We start from the raw sequence: 15765 nt of genomic DNA, 5'->3' as shown, positions 1-15765 counted from the left end.
CTGTCATTAGCCAGAACAAAATGAAGCTCTCATTAATGGTGACAGACACACCCAGTCATTCTTCTCTTAAAAAAAAAAAAAAAAATTGATCTTTTAATTTAGTACTAAAGATCGAACGGCTCTTTCGGTATTCTTTTGAGAGGAGATAATCCCAACTTCCCTAACCACAAAGCTGTATTTTCTGGCCTGCAATTCATTTTGCTGCTGTCATCTAAACTCCTCAAGTCCATCTTGAGTTGCCTTCACCGGGGATGTGCAAGCAATACTTGGGTGGGCCAGATCTGAGCTTGGATCTCTTTCCTTGTAAGTGACGCAAACTCCAGCAAGTTATTTAACCTCTCTCTGGCCCTCAGGTTACTCCTCAAAATTGTGGAGATCAAATTATATCATTCTGCACAAGAAACACCTAGCATCATGTCTGAAACACAACTACCAAAAATAGGACTTTCCCTTCCTTTCCCCAAATGAGATACGACAGGGCAAAGTCCATACCTGGGCTAATACAACAATCACCAGCCACAAGATGCTATGTGCATTTAAATCAAATGAAATAAATCAAATATAAGATTCATTCTTTAGCTGCACTGGCCATATTTCAAGCACTTGTAGCTGCATGTAGCTAGTGAAGTTACAGAACATTTTCACCAAAGAGTTCTATCGGACAGTGAGTGCTGTTTACCTGACCCAACTGGGTTTTGAAGGTTCCAAACACATCTATGTCGGTCTCTGCCTAAATTGTGTCATCTGAAATCCGTCCTTTGTGACAGAGTTAAATGAGGACACTCCATGTCCTTTAGAAAGATCATGCTCAAGTTCTGAATCCCCCAAGGATTCAGTCTCCCTCAATTCAAGCTGAAAAGCTTCCCCCCTTAACCTCACAGTCTTGGAATACTCTAATTAGGTGCTTGGCAGCCCAGATCTCCCAGGTTCCAGGTCAGTGTACTGCAGCTTTTGCCTTCATGAGGAGAGGCTGGTGGGTGTGGACATGATGCTGGAAGCTCCAGGCCCTGGGTCTTGTTCCAGATGCAAAATACCATCTCTGGGGCTCACAGCAGCCAGTGTAAACCTCAGGAAGGTGATGGGCACTGCGCTGAGGGTGCTGTGAATTGCCCCGTGAGCCCAAAGCACCTTCATGGCAGAGACCAGGAAGCCAACAGCTTTGGGAAAGCAGCCGTCTCCACGGAGTAGGGCCCCTGCTCTCTGGCTCTGTAGATGACTAAGTGCTTCCTACAGGGGGTTCAGGACAGACATCACAGGCCCAGGAACACAGCTCGGACAATGTAGATTTTATAAGGCTTAACCTACACAAACACTGAGGTCCCTGAGAGCATGCGAGATGCAGGCTGAGGAACCAGGAGAGCTGCATTTCCTCTCCCAGCATGCCTGGTCCCAAGGCTCTGAGATAAGGATCATCTCGGTCACATGCCACTTCAGCTGATCCACCTTCAGAGTCAAGGCTGAACTATCCATGTCCTTCCGCCAACCCACCTGCCTTCACCTCTGCCAAGGAGAAGAATCCAAAAAGGAATATGGACTCATATGTTCTTCATTGCTCATAGCTCTAACAAAAGGCTGGGTTTCGGGGACTAAATAACAGCTAAGATTTTATTTAATGATCCAGCCGGTTTAAGTCCCTGCCAGCCCTCTTCACCATTTGTGAGCTGATTGCATTTTTTAAAGATGATATCTAATTTAAGTTAACAGAAATACTAGCTGCACTCACACACACAGCCGTTACTTTATGGCAGGCTCAAGCCTCCCAAACAACTCTGGGAGGGAGGAGGCAGAGAGAGGTGAGAAGTCACCTTGGCTCACACAGGCAGCCGGGCTCCAGTCCACGCTCTGAGCCACTGCGCTACCTGCAAATGGTAACAGAAAAGAAGCGAAAGACTTCAAGTAGGCCACTCTGACCCCCAAGCTCCTTCTCCACTCCCCGGCCAGAGGCAGCCATTGCTAGCCGCTTCCGCCTGGTGCTTGCTGGGGACATTCTGTGCATCAGTATCGAGGAAGCAGGAGTGGGTCCTATTACTGGGCAATCTCTCTCCTGTACAAGTAGGAGGTGTTTTCCTCTTTTCTAAAAACTGCTGTCAACTTTAGTTCCCAGGACTCCACGTGGGTGCTTACATCAATGAGCCAGAGACACACAGAGAGAAGAGAGCTTACAGGTCTCAACCAAGGGTCCGTGGGGCTCTGCGAAATATTCCATCCACCCCAGTGGTTCCGCCATGGCCTAGGTCTCTATCCCAGGGATTCCTTCTCCTCCTCCATGGCTTTCCACTCTCCCCCAACCTTGCTCTTCTTTGCTGTCTTGGAGAAGAGGGCAGAGTCTGTGGAGCTGAGAGACTGGGCTTAAGTGGGAACAGATAATTGTCTAGACTGGGAGTGGTCACTTCCTACCTGGGGTCTGGCTGGTCTGGCCCTATCTCCAGACAGCCTCTACAGTCATGGCGAGGAGTTGTCGTAGAAGGATGTCACTTCTCCAGCTGGGTCAGCCCAAAGTTGTGGAACCTGAGGTATGCTGGTCCCAAGGCAGCGGCAGCTTGGTATTCACAAGCCCCACCACCACCATGCAGCCTCATGTCTCTGTGGTTCCAGCCAGTAATACCTGCCCCAGCAGTCCATGGGGAATTTTCAACCAATGTTACAAAATCACTTCAAAGTGGCTTAAACAATAAAATTGACTTATTGATTCTTATAACTAAAAAATCTAGAGACATAGCAGGTTTCAGATGGGTCATGATCCGGTGGGCCAGTACTGCCCCCAAGCCCCTGGTTTCCTCCCCAACCTCATCTTCCCTTCTGCCGGGTCAACTCATTCTGAGCCCCACTTGCCTGAGGCAGGCAAGGTGGCACAGGCCCTGGGCACAGAGAGAGCAGAGAGCAAGGGAGCTTCTCCCCAAGACCTCATGGAAGGTTCTTCATGTCCTGCTTACCCACACAGAGTCCTGAGCCTATCCCAGAACGCACACAGTGACACAGAAGAGGCAGGTGAGGAGTGGAGTGACAGCCTGGTTGGCCCCCTGACTGAAGTGTGCTCAGCAGCCTTGCAGAGGGGTGGGCAATGTGCAAATCAGAAAAACATGGCCAGGAGGAAGAGGAAACAGCCGCTGGGAGCCCCAAACACCTGTGTCCACACACCCTCACTGTTCTCTGTGTATTCTCAGGGCTTGGCCATGGGAACGTGGGGACTGAGACCCTGAGAACTGGCTCCTGGGGCCTCTTACACTCCCCACAAGCCAGGAAAGCAGTGTCGTCAAGCCCTTCTTTCTCCATATGCCACCACCAGCTCTCCATATGTCCAATCGCCCTCTCATCTGCAAGAAAGACACAGCTCTGCCCTCCTGGAAGGGGGTTGCCATGGACTGAATCGTGCCCCCCCAACCCCACCAAATTCGTGCATTGAAGCCCTAACCCACAATGTGTTGGTATCTGGAGATGGGGCCTTTGGAAGGTAATTAGGGGTTAGATGAGGTCATGAAGTGGCCTTGGTGATGGGCTTTGTGTTTTTCTAGGGAGAGACACCAGAGGCTTCCTCCCTCTCTCTATTATGTGAGCACATAACTCAAAGGCAAGCCGAGGAGAAGGCCCACACCAAGAACCAAATCAGTCAGCACCTTGATCTTGGACTTCCCAGCCTCCAGTCTGTGAGAAAATATAATCCTATTGTTTTGTTTTGTTTTTGACACAGAGTTTCACTCTGTTGCCCTGGGGCATCATTGCTCTCAGCAACCTCAAACTCCTGGGCTCAAGCAATCCTCTTGCCTCAGCCTCCTGAGCAGCTGGGACTATAGGCACCTGTCATGATGCCCGGATACGTTCTCTATTTTTGGTAGCGATGGGGTCTCACTGTTGCTCAGGCTGGTCTCAAACTCCTAAGCTTAAGCAATCTACCCGCCTCGGCCTCCCGGAGTGTTAGGATTACAGGCGTGAGCCGCCACGCCTGGTCATTCCTATTGTTCAAGCCACCCAGTCTGTGGTATTTCATCATGGCAGCTCAAGCTGATTAAGACCAGGGCAATGCGCAGCTAATGCCTCTCCACACCCTTCCTCTCCGTGCTTGGTCTCTGGGTACTCCAGGGGCAAGAAGGGGCAGATCAGCTGTTCAGGGGCTGCTGGACACCTCCACCTTGCTCAGGTGCCAGTGCCTGCCATCTGTCCAGTCAGAGCTCATGTCTCTCAAGAGCGCGTCCCTGTTTAAAAGGCAATGCTCTGAGGAGAGGCTGTGCAGTGAGCCCGGGCAATCATTTACTCCTCTGTATGAATTAGCTCTGAGAGTTTTAATGTTAGGAGACCCGAGCAGGCCTGAACAAAAGAAGAGTGTAGAAAGGCAAGGCTTAGCGGGAGGAAGACTAGACTGAACTGCCTGGAAATAAGGAAAGGCAGGCTCGGTGCGGCTTTGCCAAGTGCCAGCCTGTATAGCACCTGGGAGGTCCTCCTACTGCAGGAGGAAGTCACTGCAATACACTCAGACACAGCACGTCACTTATTTATTGATTTATTTAGAATAGGTAACACACATTACAAGAAAAATCAACAATCACAAAAGGGTATAGAGTGAAAAACTTCTGTCCCATCCCATAGCTGCCAATTTCCTGTGAACTTTGCAGGGCCAGCTTCTGCATATTTCCACATTATAGATGTCTGTGTATGTCATTTGTTTCTTTAAAACAAGCAGCAGCACACTACTGGCCCTTTCCCACACTATGTGTTAACATCATACCTTAGAGACGGCTTGGTACAGCACAGCTGCATCTATGTCCTCCTTCATGACCGCACAACCTTTCCTTATATGGGGGACCACACTTATTTAACTACGGAACTTAAATTCTTTTAGGCCTTTAGTCTTCCTTCTTTCAAAAAGTCTGTAAGGGTGCCTGTTGCATGCCAGGCGCTGGTCTGGGAAATGAAGAGCAAAGGAGGAGACATTTGCCATCTCTGGCCTCAAGGCGTTCACGGTCCATATGCAGAGATAACCAGCCTGTAAGTGCCTCCTCGTGTACGTGTGCGAATCTATTGTCACCACAAACTTTAACAGTGGGATTGCTGGGTCACAGGGTATGTGCACTTCCCAGGGCAGGTGCCTTTGACAGACAGGGCAAACAGCCCACCAAACAGGTCATGTCCATTTCCTCCTTGCCCTCCGTATCTTTTCATACGATTAATAGTCACTATAGCTTTATATACCGTTATGTTTCTTAAACACAAACCAAGTTCTCCAGCTAAAAATCCTCACAAGACTTTGAGCATTGATGAAGGAACCAGGAAACATGATGTATTAGGACAGTCTTGTGGGGAATACAACTGCTTCTGCACAGACGCTGGGGCTGAGCGTCCCTTCCACGTGGCGCAGGCTTCCAACAACTTCCAGGAGGAGAGACCTGGGTGGCAGGTGGTGCGTGTGACCTGAGATAATAGGCCTTTTGGAGAATGTGGTGTGCAGTGAGCAGTATCATCCCCCCACACGGCATTTGACAAGGAAGAACCATTTGTGTGCACACAAAAGCTGTATACGAACCGAGAAAACAATATTAGCAATGCACACGGCCCATCAAGGCCTGACTTTTCTAGTAGTGAGTTTCTACAAATCAGCCAGAAATCTAACAACCCCACAGATAAGCAGACAAAGAACATGGACAGTGCTCAATAAACGAAACAGTCTCTGTTCCAGACATCCCTGTTTATAAAATAAATGCTGTGTGTTCCTGATCAGCATCTATTTTCCCTGATTGTAATTATTATCGCTATTAAAAATAACTAACCCTAGAAGAGCGCCCCGAGTTCACACAGCAGCATGTTTCTGTCCAACTTTACTCTGGTCTGCAAAGTTCCACCATCTCACCGTCATGACAGATACTTTCCCAGCCTCTTTTGCAGCTTAGGGTTTACCACTGTGACCCAGTTCTGGCACATGAGATGTGAAAGAAGGTCTGGTGAGGAAAAGTCCCAGGAAAGCTACTTCTTCTGATGAAAAATAAAAAAATAAAAAATAAGCTCATGATGAAGGCAGCACCTGTAGCTCAAAAGGGTAGGGCACCGGCCCCATAGGCCAGAGGTGGCGGGTTCAAACTCAGCCCCAGCAAAAAAAAAAAAACAAAAAAAAATCTCATAATGTGGAGCTCTGTTGCCATCCTGACAATCTCCAGCATGTGAGGATGTGATACTCAGAGGCATGGCAGCCGTTCTATAACCCTGAAGCTACAAATCCATGGGCAAAAAGCCAACAAGCAGGGAATCGTTCAGAAGGATGGAGAGAGCGTGGATCTTTCAAAGACTCACTGAGTCACCAAACCATCCCTGAGATCTCCCACTTCAGACCACTGAGTAGTCTGCATTCAGGTAATGAGGATTTCAGTTACCTGCCACTGAAAACAGTCGAACATACTCTGACCAAAAGACAAAACAGTGAAGTAAAACAAGGAAAATTTCACAAAACCTGAAGGTGATAAATTCCCAAGAAGCCTCCTACTATAACCATGTGGAGGATGCCATGGTTTTTACCCTTTTTCTTCTCTCCAAAACTCATGTTGAAACGTAATCCCCAATGCAATAGTGCTGGAAAGTGGGACCTAACGGCAGGTGTTTGAGTCATGAAGGCGCCGGCCTCAATAGTGGGCTAATGGTGCTATAAAGAAGACGGTGGGGAGTGGGCTGCTCACCTCTTCCACTCTCCCAGCCTTTGAGGGAGACGGAGTTCCTCCCCGCCAGAGCACTCAGGATTCAAGGTGCCACCTTGCAATTAGAATCTGAGCCCTTATTAGATACCAACTTCTGGTCCCTTAACCTTGGACTTCCAACCTTCAGAACTATAAGAAATAAATATCTGTTCTTTTTACATTATCCACTCTTAAGTATACTGATACGGCAACACCGAACAGACTAAGGCAAGGGAGCCATGACTGGGTTCTGGAAGATGATTAACTGTGTCCGGCTGCTTCTGAGGGCAAGAAACAGCTTCAATGAAGATAAACAATAAGAAATAAACTTTAGGATCAGCCAATTCAGGTGGTCTGCAATGCCATCAGGAACCCAGGGTCCTCCTCTCTCTGTGCCCCACTATTCTTGAAGCAGGCTTCATCTCAGGCTGCCAGTAAGTCAGTGGCACATCCAGACAAAGATGTGGCCTATCAGGGGACTCTCCCCCTTCCCTTCCCCCTCCAGCTGGACTTTCTGGCTCTTCTTCAGGCATGCCAGGTGGACTCCTGCCCCGGCCTCTGCACCTGCTGCCCCCTCCGCCCCCAGGGCTCTTCGGTACATGCCCACCTGGGTCCCTAAGATCCTCACTCATGTCCCCAGTGAGACCTACCCTGATGCATCATTTAAGATGCCAACTGTTAGGTCCGAAAATTATTCTCCCAAACAGCCCCAACAGACAAATCCGAGACACACTCCGATGTAAAAGGCATGAGGTGAGGTTTTATTCAAACCCAGGTTTGGACTCTCCTAGTGTACGCACCAAGGAAGAGCCTTGAACCCCGGGTGGAGCAAGTTTTTATGGGGTACAGAAAGCAAGAGGGGTAGGGTCGGATACGAGTACACTTTTCATTGGTGGTTGGTGATTTCATTAGTAAAGGAGGATTTGCATTGGTAGCTGATGATTTCACTAGTAAAGGTGAATTTGGATTGGTACAGGTGAGGGGTGGGGGTGGGGGTCCCTTAACCAGGGGCTAGAGTTGGTGCAGCCTGATTACCTTTATTTCAAGGTAATAGAAACTTACTGCTTGTTATAGCAGCTGTTTGCCTAAGGTGACTCAGTTTACCGCTCAGCAGCTGTGCAACCTGGGGTGGGGGAGAGGCAGCAGGGAGTGGCCCTGCAGGTTTCACTGGCAGAGGTTGGGGCAGAAGGGCTATGAATGGAACTTATGCGGTAAACAGCCAAGAATGGAGCTTGTGCTGTAAACAACAAAATGGAGCTAGTTTGGCTCTCACACCAACCTCCTCCCAACTCTCCGCGTCCTCTCTGGCTTAACTCTTCTCCACAGCATGGAGCTGAGTCCCACACAGGGCACATTCCCTTGGCCTCACTGATGGTTAGGGCCCCACCTCCTAAAAGGTGTGCTCCAGCAGGCCGGGATGCGCGCCTCATCGTTCCCCCTCATTTCCCCAGGGCCAAGACCCTGAACAGACAACATCCAGAAGTGATGTGGGGAGGGAGGGAGGATGTATTTGGAGATGGGGCCCCATCTATCGCCCCCAGGGTTCTGCTCATTTCTCATCCGGAATCAGCGCAAGAGGGGCCTCTACCACCCACAAGAAAAGGGGTTTCCTTTAGCCCCGCAGTGGGGCTGGAGCCCGTGGGTGCTGCGCAGGGTGGCCCTCTGGATAAAGCCACGGTGGGGAAACGGGTGCTAGGAGCGCCTGGCAGTTCTCCCCTCTAACCCCTGGTTCTCCTGGGCTTTCTCTCTTGTCTGTGACTTAAAAACACTGGCCATCTCCGCTGGTCAGGCCGCGTGCCTAACGAGTTGCCTACGCTTCCCTAAGGCTGGCGCACACCTCACCCTGCCGGAATACAGCCGCCACCCTGGCCTGTAATTCCGCCTCGTGCCAGGGTTCTCAATGACCTGATTGTTTCTAAGTCCAACGGGCCCCTTGAGCCCTCCCTTACTCTGCCCTGCAGCCCACTCGCCTCCACCTCGACGCTTCTCCCGCCGCGCCGGGGGTGCGTGGGTGCTCGCTCCCGGCCGGCGGCCTCCTGCAGCCTCCTCCCCAGCACCAGCCTCTGGCGACCACGGGCTGGGTGCCACTTCCACGTGCCACAGTGACCGCCATCAACGCCCGCTGCGCCCGCTCCCTTCTCTACCGGTCCCCCCCTTTTCATCTGCTGGGCAATCACAGCCCTCAGCCTTCCAGAACCCAGGCAGTTTCCCTCTGAAGCCCCACGGTTGCGAAATCGCAGCAACCGCACGGAAGAAGCCGAGTACCCGAGGTCGGCTGGGGGTGCCGCGAGGGTGTCACCCATCCTACCGCGCTCCCTCGGGCAGGCGTCCCCACCGTGCCCCCGCCCCCCGCGCGGCCCGGGCCAGACAGCCCAGTCCCCGCGCCGCGGAGGCGCCGCCGCGTCCCGGCACCGAGCCGGGAGGAGAGGAGGGGGGCCGGTCTGCGGGGAGCGCGGAGAGGGCGCGGCCGAGCGGGGACCCGGGCTCCCTGCTGCCGGCGCCCCGGGGGCGGAGGGGAGGGGCCCACCGCGGTCTTATTTCCGCGAGCGCCGGCGCCTCCCGCTCCGAGCCCGGGTCCGCGGAGCGCCACGCCAGCCTGCCCGCGTCCATGCAGCCCCGCCGGCAACCGTCACCCGCGCCCCCGCCCCCGCCCCCGCCCCCGGCCCTGCGCCCCGGCGCCCCGCTGCTCGCGCTGCTGCTGTTGCTCTCCCTCCGGGGGGCGGCGGCGGTGCCCGAGGAGCCCGGGCAGTCGCAGGACGCGGGGCCGTCGCGCGGGCTCCTGCAGCAGGCGGCGCGCGCGGCGCTGCACTTCTTCAACTTCCGCGCCGGCTCGCCCAGCGCGCTGCGGGTGCTGGCGGCCGTGCAGGAGGGTCGCGCCTGGGTGAGTGCGGGCACGCGCGCTGCGGGCCGGGACGCCCGGGACGCCCGGGACGCCCGGGAGCCGCGCCCGCCCACCCGCCAGCCCGATCCGCCGGGGGCGCCGTGCCGCCCGGGACTTCCGGGAGACCGGGTGGCGCCTCGGCGCCCCGCGGGGTCGGGGGTGGGGTGGGAGCGGCCCCCGGGCGCGCGGACGTGCGGAAACCCGGCTCGTTCCTTCGGGCGGTTATGCTCCTACCAGGTGTAGATTTTTCACAGGGCAGCGCTGTTGACAGCGCCCATTCCTGGGGAAATTGAGGAAAGGGCCCCAAAGGCAACACCTAATCTTGTTGAATCAGTTCCAAAACTGTTTAAACAAGTTCTCATGCAGTACGGCAGACGAATGTCGCTGGTTAATTGCGGACCACACGCGAGGGCTTCAGTGTCAAGTGGCTGGAACTTAGGTGTAAGTCTGTGTAGAAACTTTCTAACGTCAGGGGAATGAACCCCGGGCTCACTTTTCTTAATGACCTGAGTGGACGGATGAGTTTACAACTTCCTGTTTGGTTACTGCTTTCAAGGCACTGGCTATAGGTGTCCTCTCGTGTGTGAAGCTACGTTTCTTTCATCCGAGACATTACAAACATTATGGAACGACACTGTACCCAAAGCAAAGCTAATCCTTCTAGCAACTGCCAGATGCTCTACAAAACCTCAAAGAATCTAGAATTGAGTAGAGAGGGTTTTCATTTGAGTGTCCTAGGCCGTTGTCCGACTCGGTAAGAAAGACCTTTTTCAAGTTCAGCCTTGGTTCTTCAAAGATTCATTCCTGCACCCAACATGGCTAGATTTATTGAATGATTAAATTGGATTGTTTCTGGAAAAAGGCAACCTTTTCTTGTCACCTATTTTAACAATCTATGCTGCTTCAGGGACAAAAAAGTTTTACTAGTTCAACAGAGAAGCGAAGCAATAGAGCTTGAGGCCTTTCTATCCATGTCTGAGAGTAGCCACCTCCCAGAGTCCAAAGAGGGCGTCCCCTCTTATGAGGGGAGAGGATTCCCTACAGAAAACCGACCTCAGGTGTCTAAAGTACACCAGTTTTAAATTCCAGGAATTTTTTTTCCTTCCTTCCAAGACCATAAGATAATAATAAAAAGATAATTTGCATTTTCATGCACTTAGTCACTTGCTTAGGAAAAAATAAAATAAAATACTTGGTTGGCATCTTTCAAACTAGCTCTCAAAACCCAAGCAAGTTAAGTAAAAATTATCTTACTCTTCCACTTGTCATATGTAATAGTATAAAATGTTCCTGAATTTTGAAGAGATCCTGCCTTTTAGCAAAGAAAAAAAATAATAAACATGAGACATGTATTCATGACAGTGATGAGTAGTAAGTAGAAGAGCCCAGGGCGTTGACCCTGAGATTGGATAACTTCCTACTGTCCTCTGCTTTACCTTCACATCTGCTCTCTGATCTGAAAACATTTATAACCAAAATGGCTACACAGGAAGGCAGAGAGCTCAGTGCCCTTTTCAGGACTGAGAATCTCTGGGGTCCAAAGCAGTGTCAGTTTCTTCCAGGAATTCAGTGAAATTATTCTCCTTCATTCTGCGTCCTATAAACATCCCTGCTCAAGAGAGGCCCACCTCCAAGTGTGATCAAGTCAGCCTGGTGCAGGGTGTGTCCTAACTTGTAACAATGACACGTGGGGTTCTTGGGGTGGCAGAGGCAAGGGACAGGGTTGCTGGCAGTGAGTGATGATTCCAATCTGGTCTGCCTCCCTAGAATATGGGGGCACCGCTCGTGAGGCATTGTGAGGCCTCAGTACAGCTCCTGCTCTGCCCCTAGAGCTCCACACAGCTTGGAGAAAGTTGTATAAGTCTTCTCTGGCTACTTCCCCACTTGGAATAGAAATAGTTCATGTTCTGCCAACAATGCCAGGTGGCTTTAAGGGTCATATAAATGACATATATATATATATATATATATATCTCACATACACACACATCAATCATAAAGAATAAAAAGTGAGTTACCCTTACAACATCCGAGAGGAGAGGCAGTCTTGAGCACTTACTGTGTGCCAGGCACTGGGCTAGATTTTGTGGCCCTAATTCAAAGTTGGGGTAGAGTCAATAGGGGAGGTAGGGAAGGCCTCTCTGATATTCATTCAGTTCTATAACGCTCAGCTGCCTGAATGAGGAGCACGGATGCAGACTACCTGGCACTTTCAGTGTGGTGAGAAGGAATTTCTGCTTCAGTCACAATGGCGGTCACAGCATTGGCAAGAAGTCCCCAAGCTGTATTTGTGCTGTTCATCGAGTCCATTCCTTGCCAAGCTGTGCTAGGAGCTGCACTGACAGTCACCTGTCCAGGCGGGCCCTGCAGGGTGAGCAGGTGTCCAGGTGGGTGAGAGAAGTGTAGCTAATGGGGCTCCCTCTCCATGCTGGGGGTCAGGATGCTCCTTCATAAAATGAGAGGCTGGTGCTACGCCAGAGTTTTTCAAACTAAGGGCCCACTAGTGGTTACGAAATTGATTTAGCAGGGTCCAGTTGTTTTATTTTTTCTAAGGAAGTAGTTTAGAATATGAACTACTCAGAGTGCATTGAAAAAGCAAGGGCAGGTAATGTCTCAAAATGTTTCAGATATATTTGCATGAAGTAGGTCATCATGAGGAAAGCAGTTCTTACTGTGAGTTGCAGCTCCAAAAGTTTTGAAAGCCAGTGTTCCAAATGATGTTTGAAAACTCATCTAGCTCCCACATTCCTTGGTTTCCTTGATGCTGTGATCTCTGGGCTGGGCAGGAACCCCTCATTTTAGAGACACTGTTGCCCTCTGGTGGTAAAATGCGACAGCAGCTGTAGCAGTAAATACAGTGAAGAATGAAGGAAACCCCGAGTGGACACAAGTTGGGGGCCTGGAGGGGAGTGGGGGAAGGGAAGAGGAGGGGCAGAGGAAGAGGAGTGGGGAGATGGAGGGCGGGTTCTGTTGTTCCTAATTGTAAGGAGAAGTCACAGAAAACAGCTTGTGTCCTCTGGCTGCCCCCACCTGATGCCATCTCTTTCCTGGCCTTGCACTGACCTTCCATGACCCATGATACCTCATGGCACAGGCTCAGGCCCCATAGGGGCAGTGATAGATTCTGGATAGTGTTGAGGGGGCTTATGCTACTGAGCACATCCTGGATCAGCCTTACAGTGATCCCGCTGCTCCCAACTATTCGACTATTCGAGGCTGCCCTTTACTCTGAGACAAATCCCCTCTTGCCACTTAGCAAGTTCGGAGGACTGCTGGACCCTCTGTGGAGCTGTCAGTGGGAGGCTAACCCTTTACTAACACTTAGAGAGGTGGCTAAAGTCAACTCATTCGGGATCCAGCCACTGTTTGGGGTTTGGTCACTTTGGGTGAATGCCCTCTGACCGGGCCAGGACCAGCAGTTGGAAAGGTACTTGGAACAGTTGACCAAAGTGCATGGGGTGGGGAGAGGAGTGGCGCACCTGTACCCTAACTGCTTTAAAATACATAAATATAAATTTATCATCACCCATGTTTTGATGTTGGGCCAAGGCTGTTTAATTAGAGCTTCTTGAAGTCTGTCTAGCAAATACACAGACACACACACATACTTGTAGGGGATCCTTTGTGATGTCCATGATGGTTTCCTACAGTGCAGTGAGTACTTGTAAAGAAAACAGTGCATGGTCCTCTGCTTTTATTCTTTTTCTTTTTCTTGCCCAATTTTAACTCATCCATACCCAATTCAACAGAAAAAATTTTAGAGACTTGACTTCATCAATTCTTTCAAAAGCATTTAACTTGGATTTCATGGACATGACCTCTTCATTTGTACGCCCCTCTTCACCAGTTTACATAACATTTATTTATGTAATGAGGTGCTAAGTTCACCCCCAAATAAGCAAATCTAGGAGCAAGTCAGCTGACCTGGGCTGGCCCCAGGGCCGGCCATGAGGCCGGAGCCTGTGTGGGGCTGGTGGTAGGAACACAGCCTGTCCCCTGGGCCATAGGATGGTTAGGAAAGCACTCACTCTACTAAGAAAACTTCATTCCTTTATCAATTTCAATCTAGAAAGCACTTTAATACAATATACTCCATCTAATTACTGCTCTTCTTGAAGTCTTCTCTCCATTAATGTCAATAATTCAGAGGTGATTGTTCAGGAGACTAGAAAAGCAAAATATTAAATAGGTCATAGAAATAAAAACTGGAGAATTTAAAAGGCTCCCATGAATATGGAGAGAGAGGATAAGTAATACTAAAATGAAATAATCTTAATTTTCATGTAGATGAAGCTCCTAAGTGCTTTTTCAGGCATCAGGAAAGAACGGCGGAGGCGGGGATTTGGTAAGAACTAGCCTTTAGCACCTTCACACTGCCAGGAGGATAGAACATAAATCTCCTGAAAGCAGGGAACAGAAAGTGCTTCCCAGGCACTCCTCGTGCTGATACAGCACAAGGGCTCCCACGATCTCTGCCCCACCGCCCACCACGCCGCCTCTGGTCTGCAGGCTGTGATTGCAGAGTCTGGGTCTAGCCTAGGGCAAAAAAGCCACCAGGCCCTGGGGCTAAAACTTAGACCTTGGCCTCCTTGCCATTTTGTCCTGATTGCCCAGGCTAACTTAACCCAGAAGAGCTAGAAAGTTGGAATGTTTTTACCATCTGTAATAAATCATTTTTAAACCACAGACTTTTTTTTCACCAGTCCGTATTTTCCACTTGGTTTTCCACATGTAGAGTCATAGCTGAGGATGCATGTAATCCCGGAGCTTAGTAACGCTCCAGATCAAGACCAGGGGTGTGACTGTTACCCACTAGGACCCTGGCTGGGCTGCAAACTTTTTCTTTAAGGACCTAGTTTGTTTTGCTGGAGATTAGATGTAAATAATCAGCCCTAAAATAACCGTATTATGAGGCATGGAGTGTTCAGTACACACACACACACCCCCACACACACCCCCCCACACACACACTCACCCATATCCGACCTGACTCCTGATCTCACTTGCTGTTAAGCAAGGAAATCACCCCAGGATTCCACTTAAACAGCCTTGGCATTTTTTTGCCTTTGTGATGGTGCCTCGATTGAAGAGTGCTGTACAGAGACAGGCCCACCACGGCTGGGATCGCAGCCACGACAAGGCCACATTCTGGGTTGCTCATTCTGCTGCTCAGCATGTCTCCAGCCAGTAAAGCCAAATCCTGAAAGGGAGTCTTGTACCATAGCTGTGTACAAGATGCGTGTGAATCCATGATCGTCCCCAGGGCACATTCCACATGGAACATGCAGTGAGGATCCCAAGTAATTCTGTATCTGCATAGCATCCTGTCACTGCTGTCACACAGCACCACACCCTTAGTGGGAAAAAACAACACAAATTGGTTCACTTCCAGTTCGGGAGGTCAGAAGCCCGAAATGGGTCTCACTGGGCTAAACTCCGGGTGTCAGCTGGCTCCTTCTGGAGGCTGTACGGGCCAATCCGTGGCCTCGTCTTTTTCAGCTTCTAGAGGCTACCTGTGTAAGCCTTCTTGTCATGACACTGTCTCTTTGTAAGGAGCCTGTGACGACATTGAACTCACCAGGATAACCCTGGATAATCTCCCCATGTAGAGTAACACTGGGAGGTGGCCCTCTGTGGTGGAGGTGTTACTCATCCTGCCACCCCCAGCTCTGAGTGCGGCTGTGAGCGCCTAACACCAACCACGCTGTGAGACACGTGCCAGCACCCAGGGAACATCCGCCCTGCCCCCACCTCTTGTCTCACTGGTCTCTGCACATCTGAACCTGCCTGCCCTCCATACCCCTTCTCGGCACTGGTCTTGGCTCTTGAGCAGCCAAGTCTATTTCCACTCTGCACACATGTCTGCCTCTCCCAAGTTAGATGGGAAGCTTCTGGGGGGTGCCAGCTGTCACGCCTCTATCCAGCCACTGCACTAGCTGAGGGCCTGCTGGAGACGAATATTAAATGCGTTTAAATGAAATGAAGGTAGCTGGAAGGGTGCTGCTCCCACTGGGGCGCTGGGACAGGAGGCCAGGCCAGGCCCCCTGCCCCATGTCCTTCTCACGACCAGCCTTTTCTATTACCCCATCCCAGCCCCACAGGGAACCAGAAAGGACAACTTCCTCTGGCCATTTTCACTCTGACGTCCTCTAGGTTGGGGATTAGTACCCAGAGGTGGCTGAGCAGATTATACACCAGATCCCGTCTCTTTCTCTCCACTGCTACTTAGCC

The 15765-nt window shown here is 50.8% G+C and overlaps 1 protein-coding gene across 1 annotated transcript in view; it reads left to right on the top strand.

Moving 5' to 3' along the window:
• The first annotated feature begins 9261 nt into the window (after positions 1 to 9261).
• RARRES1 (retinoic acid receptor responder 1) overlaps positions 9262 to 15765 on the top strand; it is a 28019-nt gene continuing 21515 nt past the window's right edge. The window contains exon 1 of the mRNA XM_023515675.1: positions 9262 to 9534. Within this exon, the coding sequence (XP_023371443.1) occupies positions 9262 to 9534 (273 nt within the window). The remainder of the gene's footprint in view (positions 9535 to 15765) is intronic.

Source organism: Otolemur garnettii, unplaced genomic scaffold (genome assembly GCF_000181295.1).
Source record: "Otolemur garnettii isolate 467f Iridium unplaced genomic scaffold, OtoGar3 scaffold00076, whole genome shotgun sequence".
In the NCBI taxonomy this organism is placed as follows: Eukaryota; Metazoa; Chordata; class Mammalia; order Primates; family Galagidae; genus Otolemur; species Otolemur garnettii.
The sequence above is the reverse complement of the archived record's forward strand: the minus strand, read 5'-3'. Positions and strand labels throughout refer to the sequence as shown.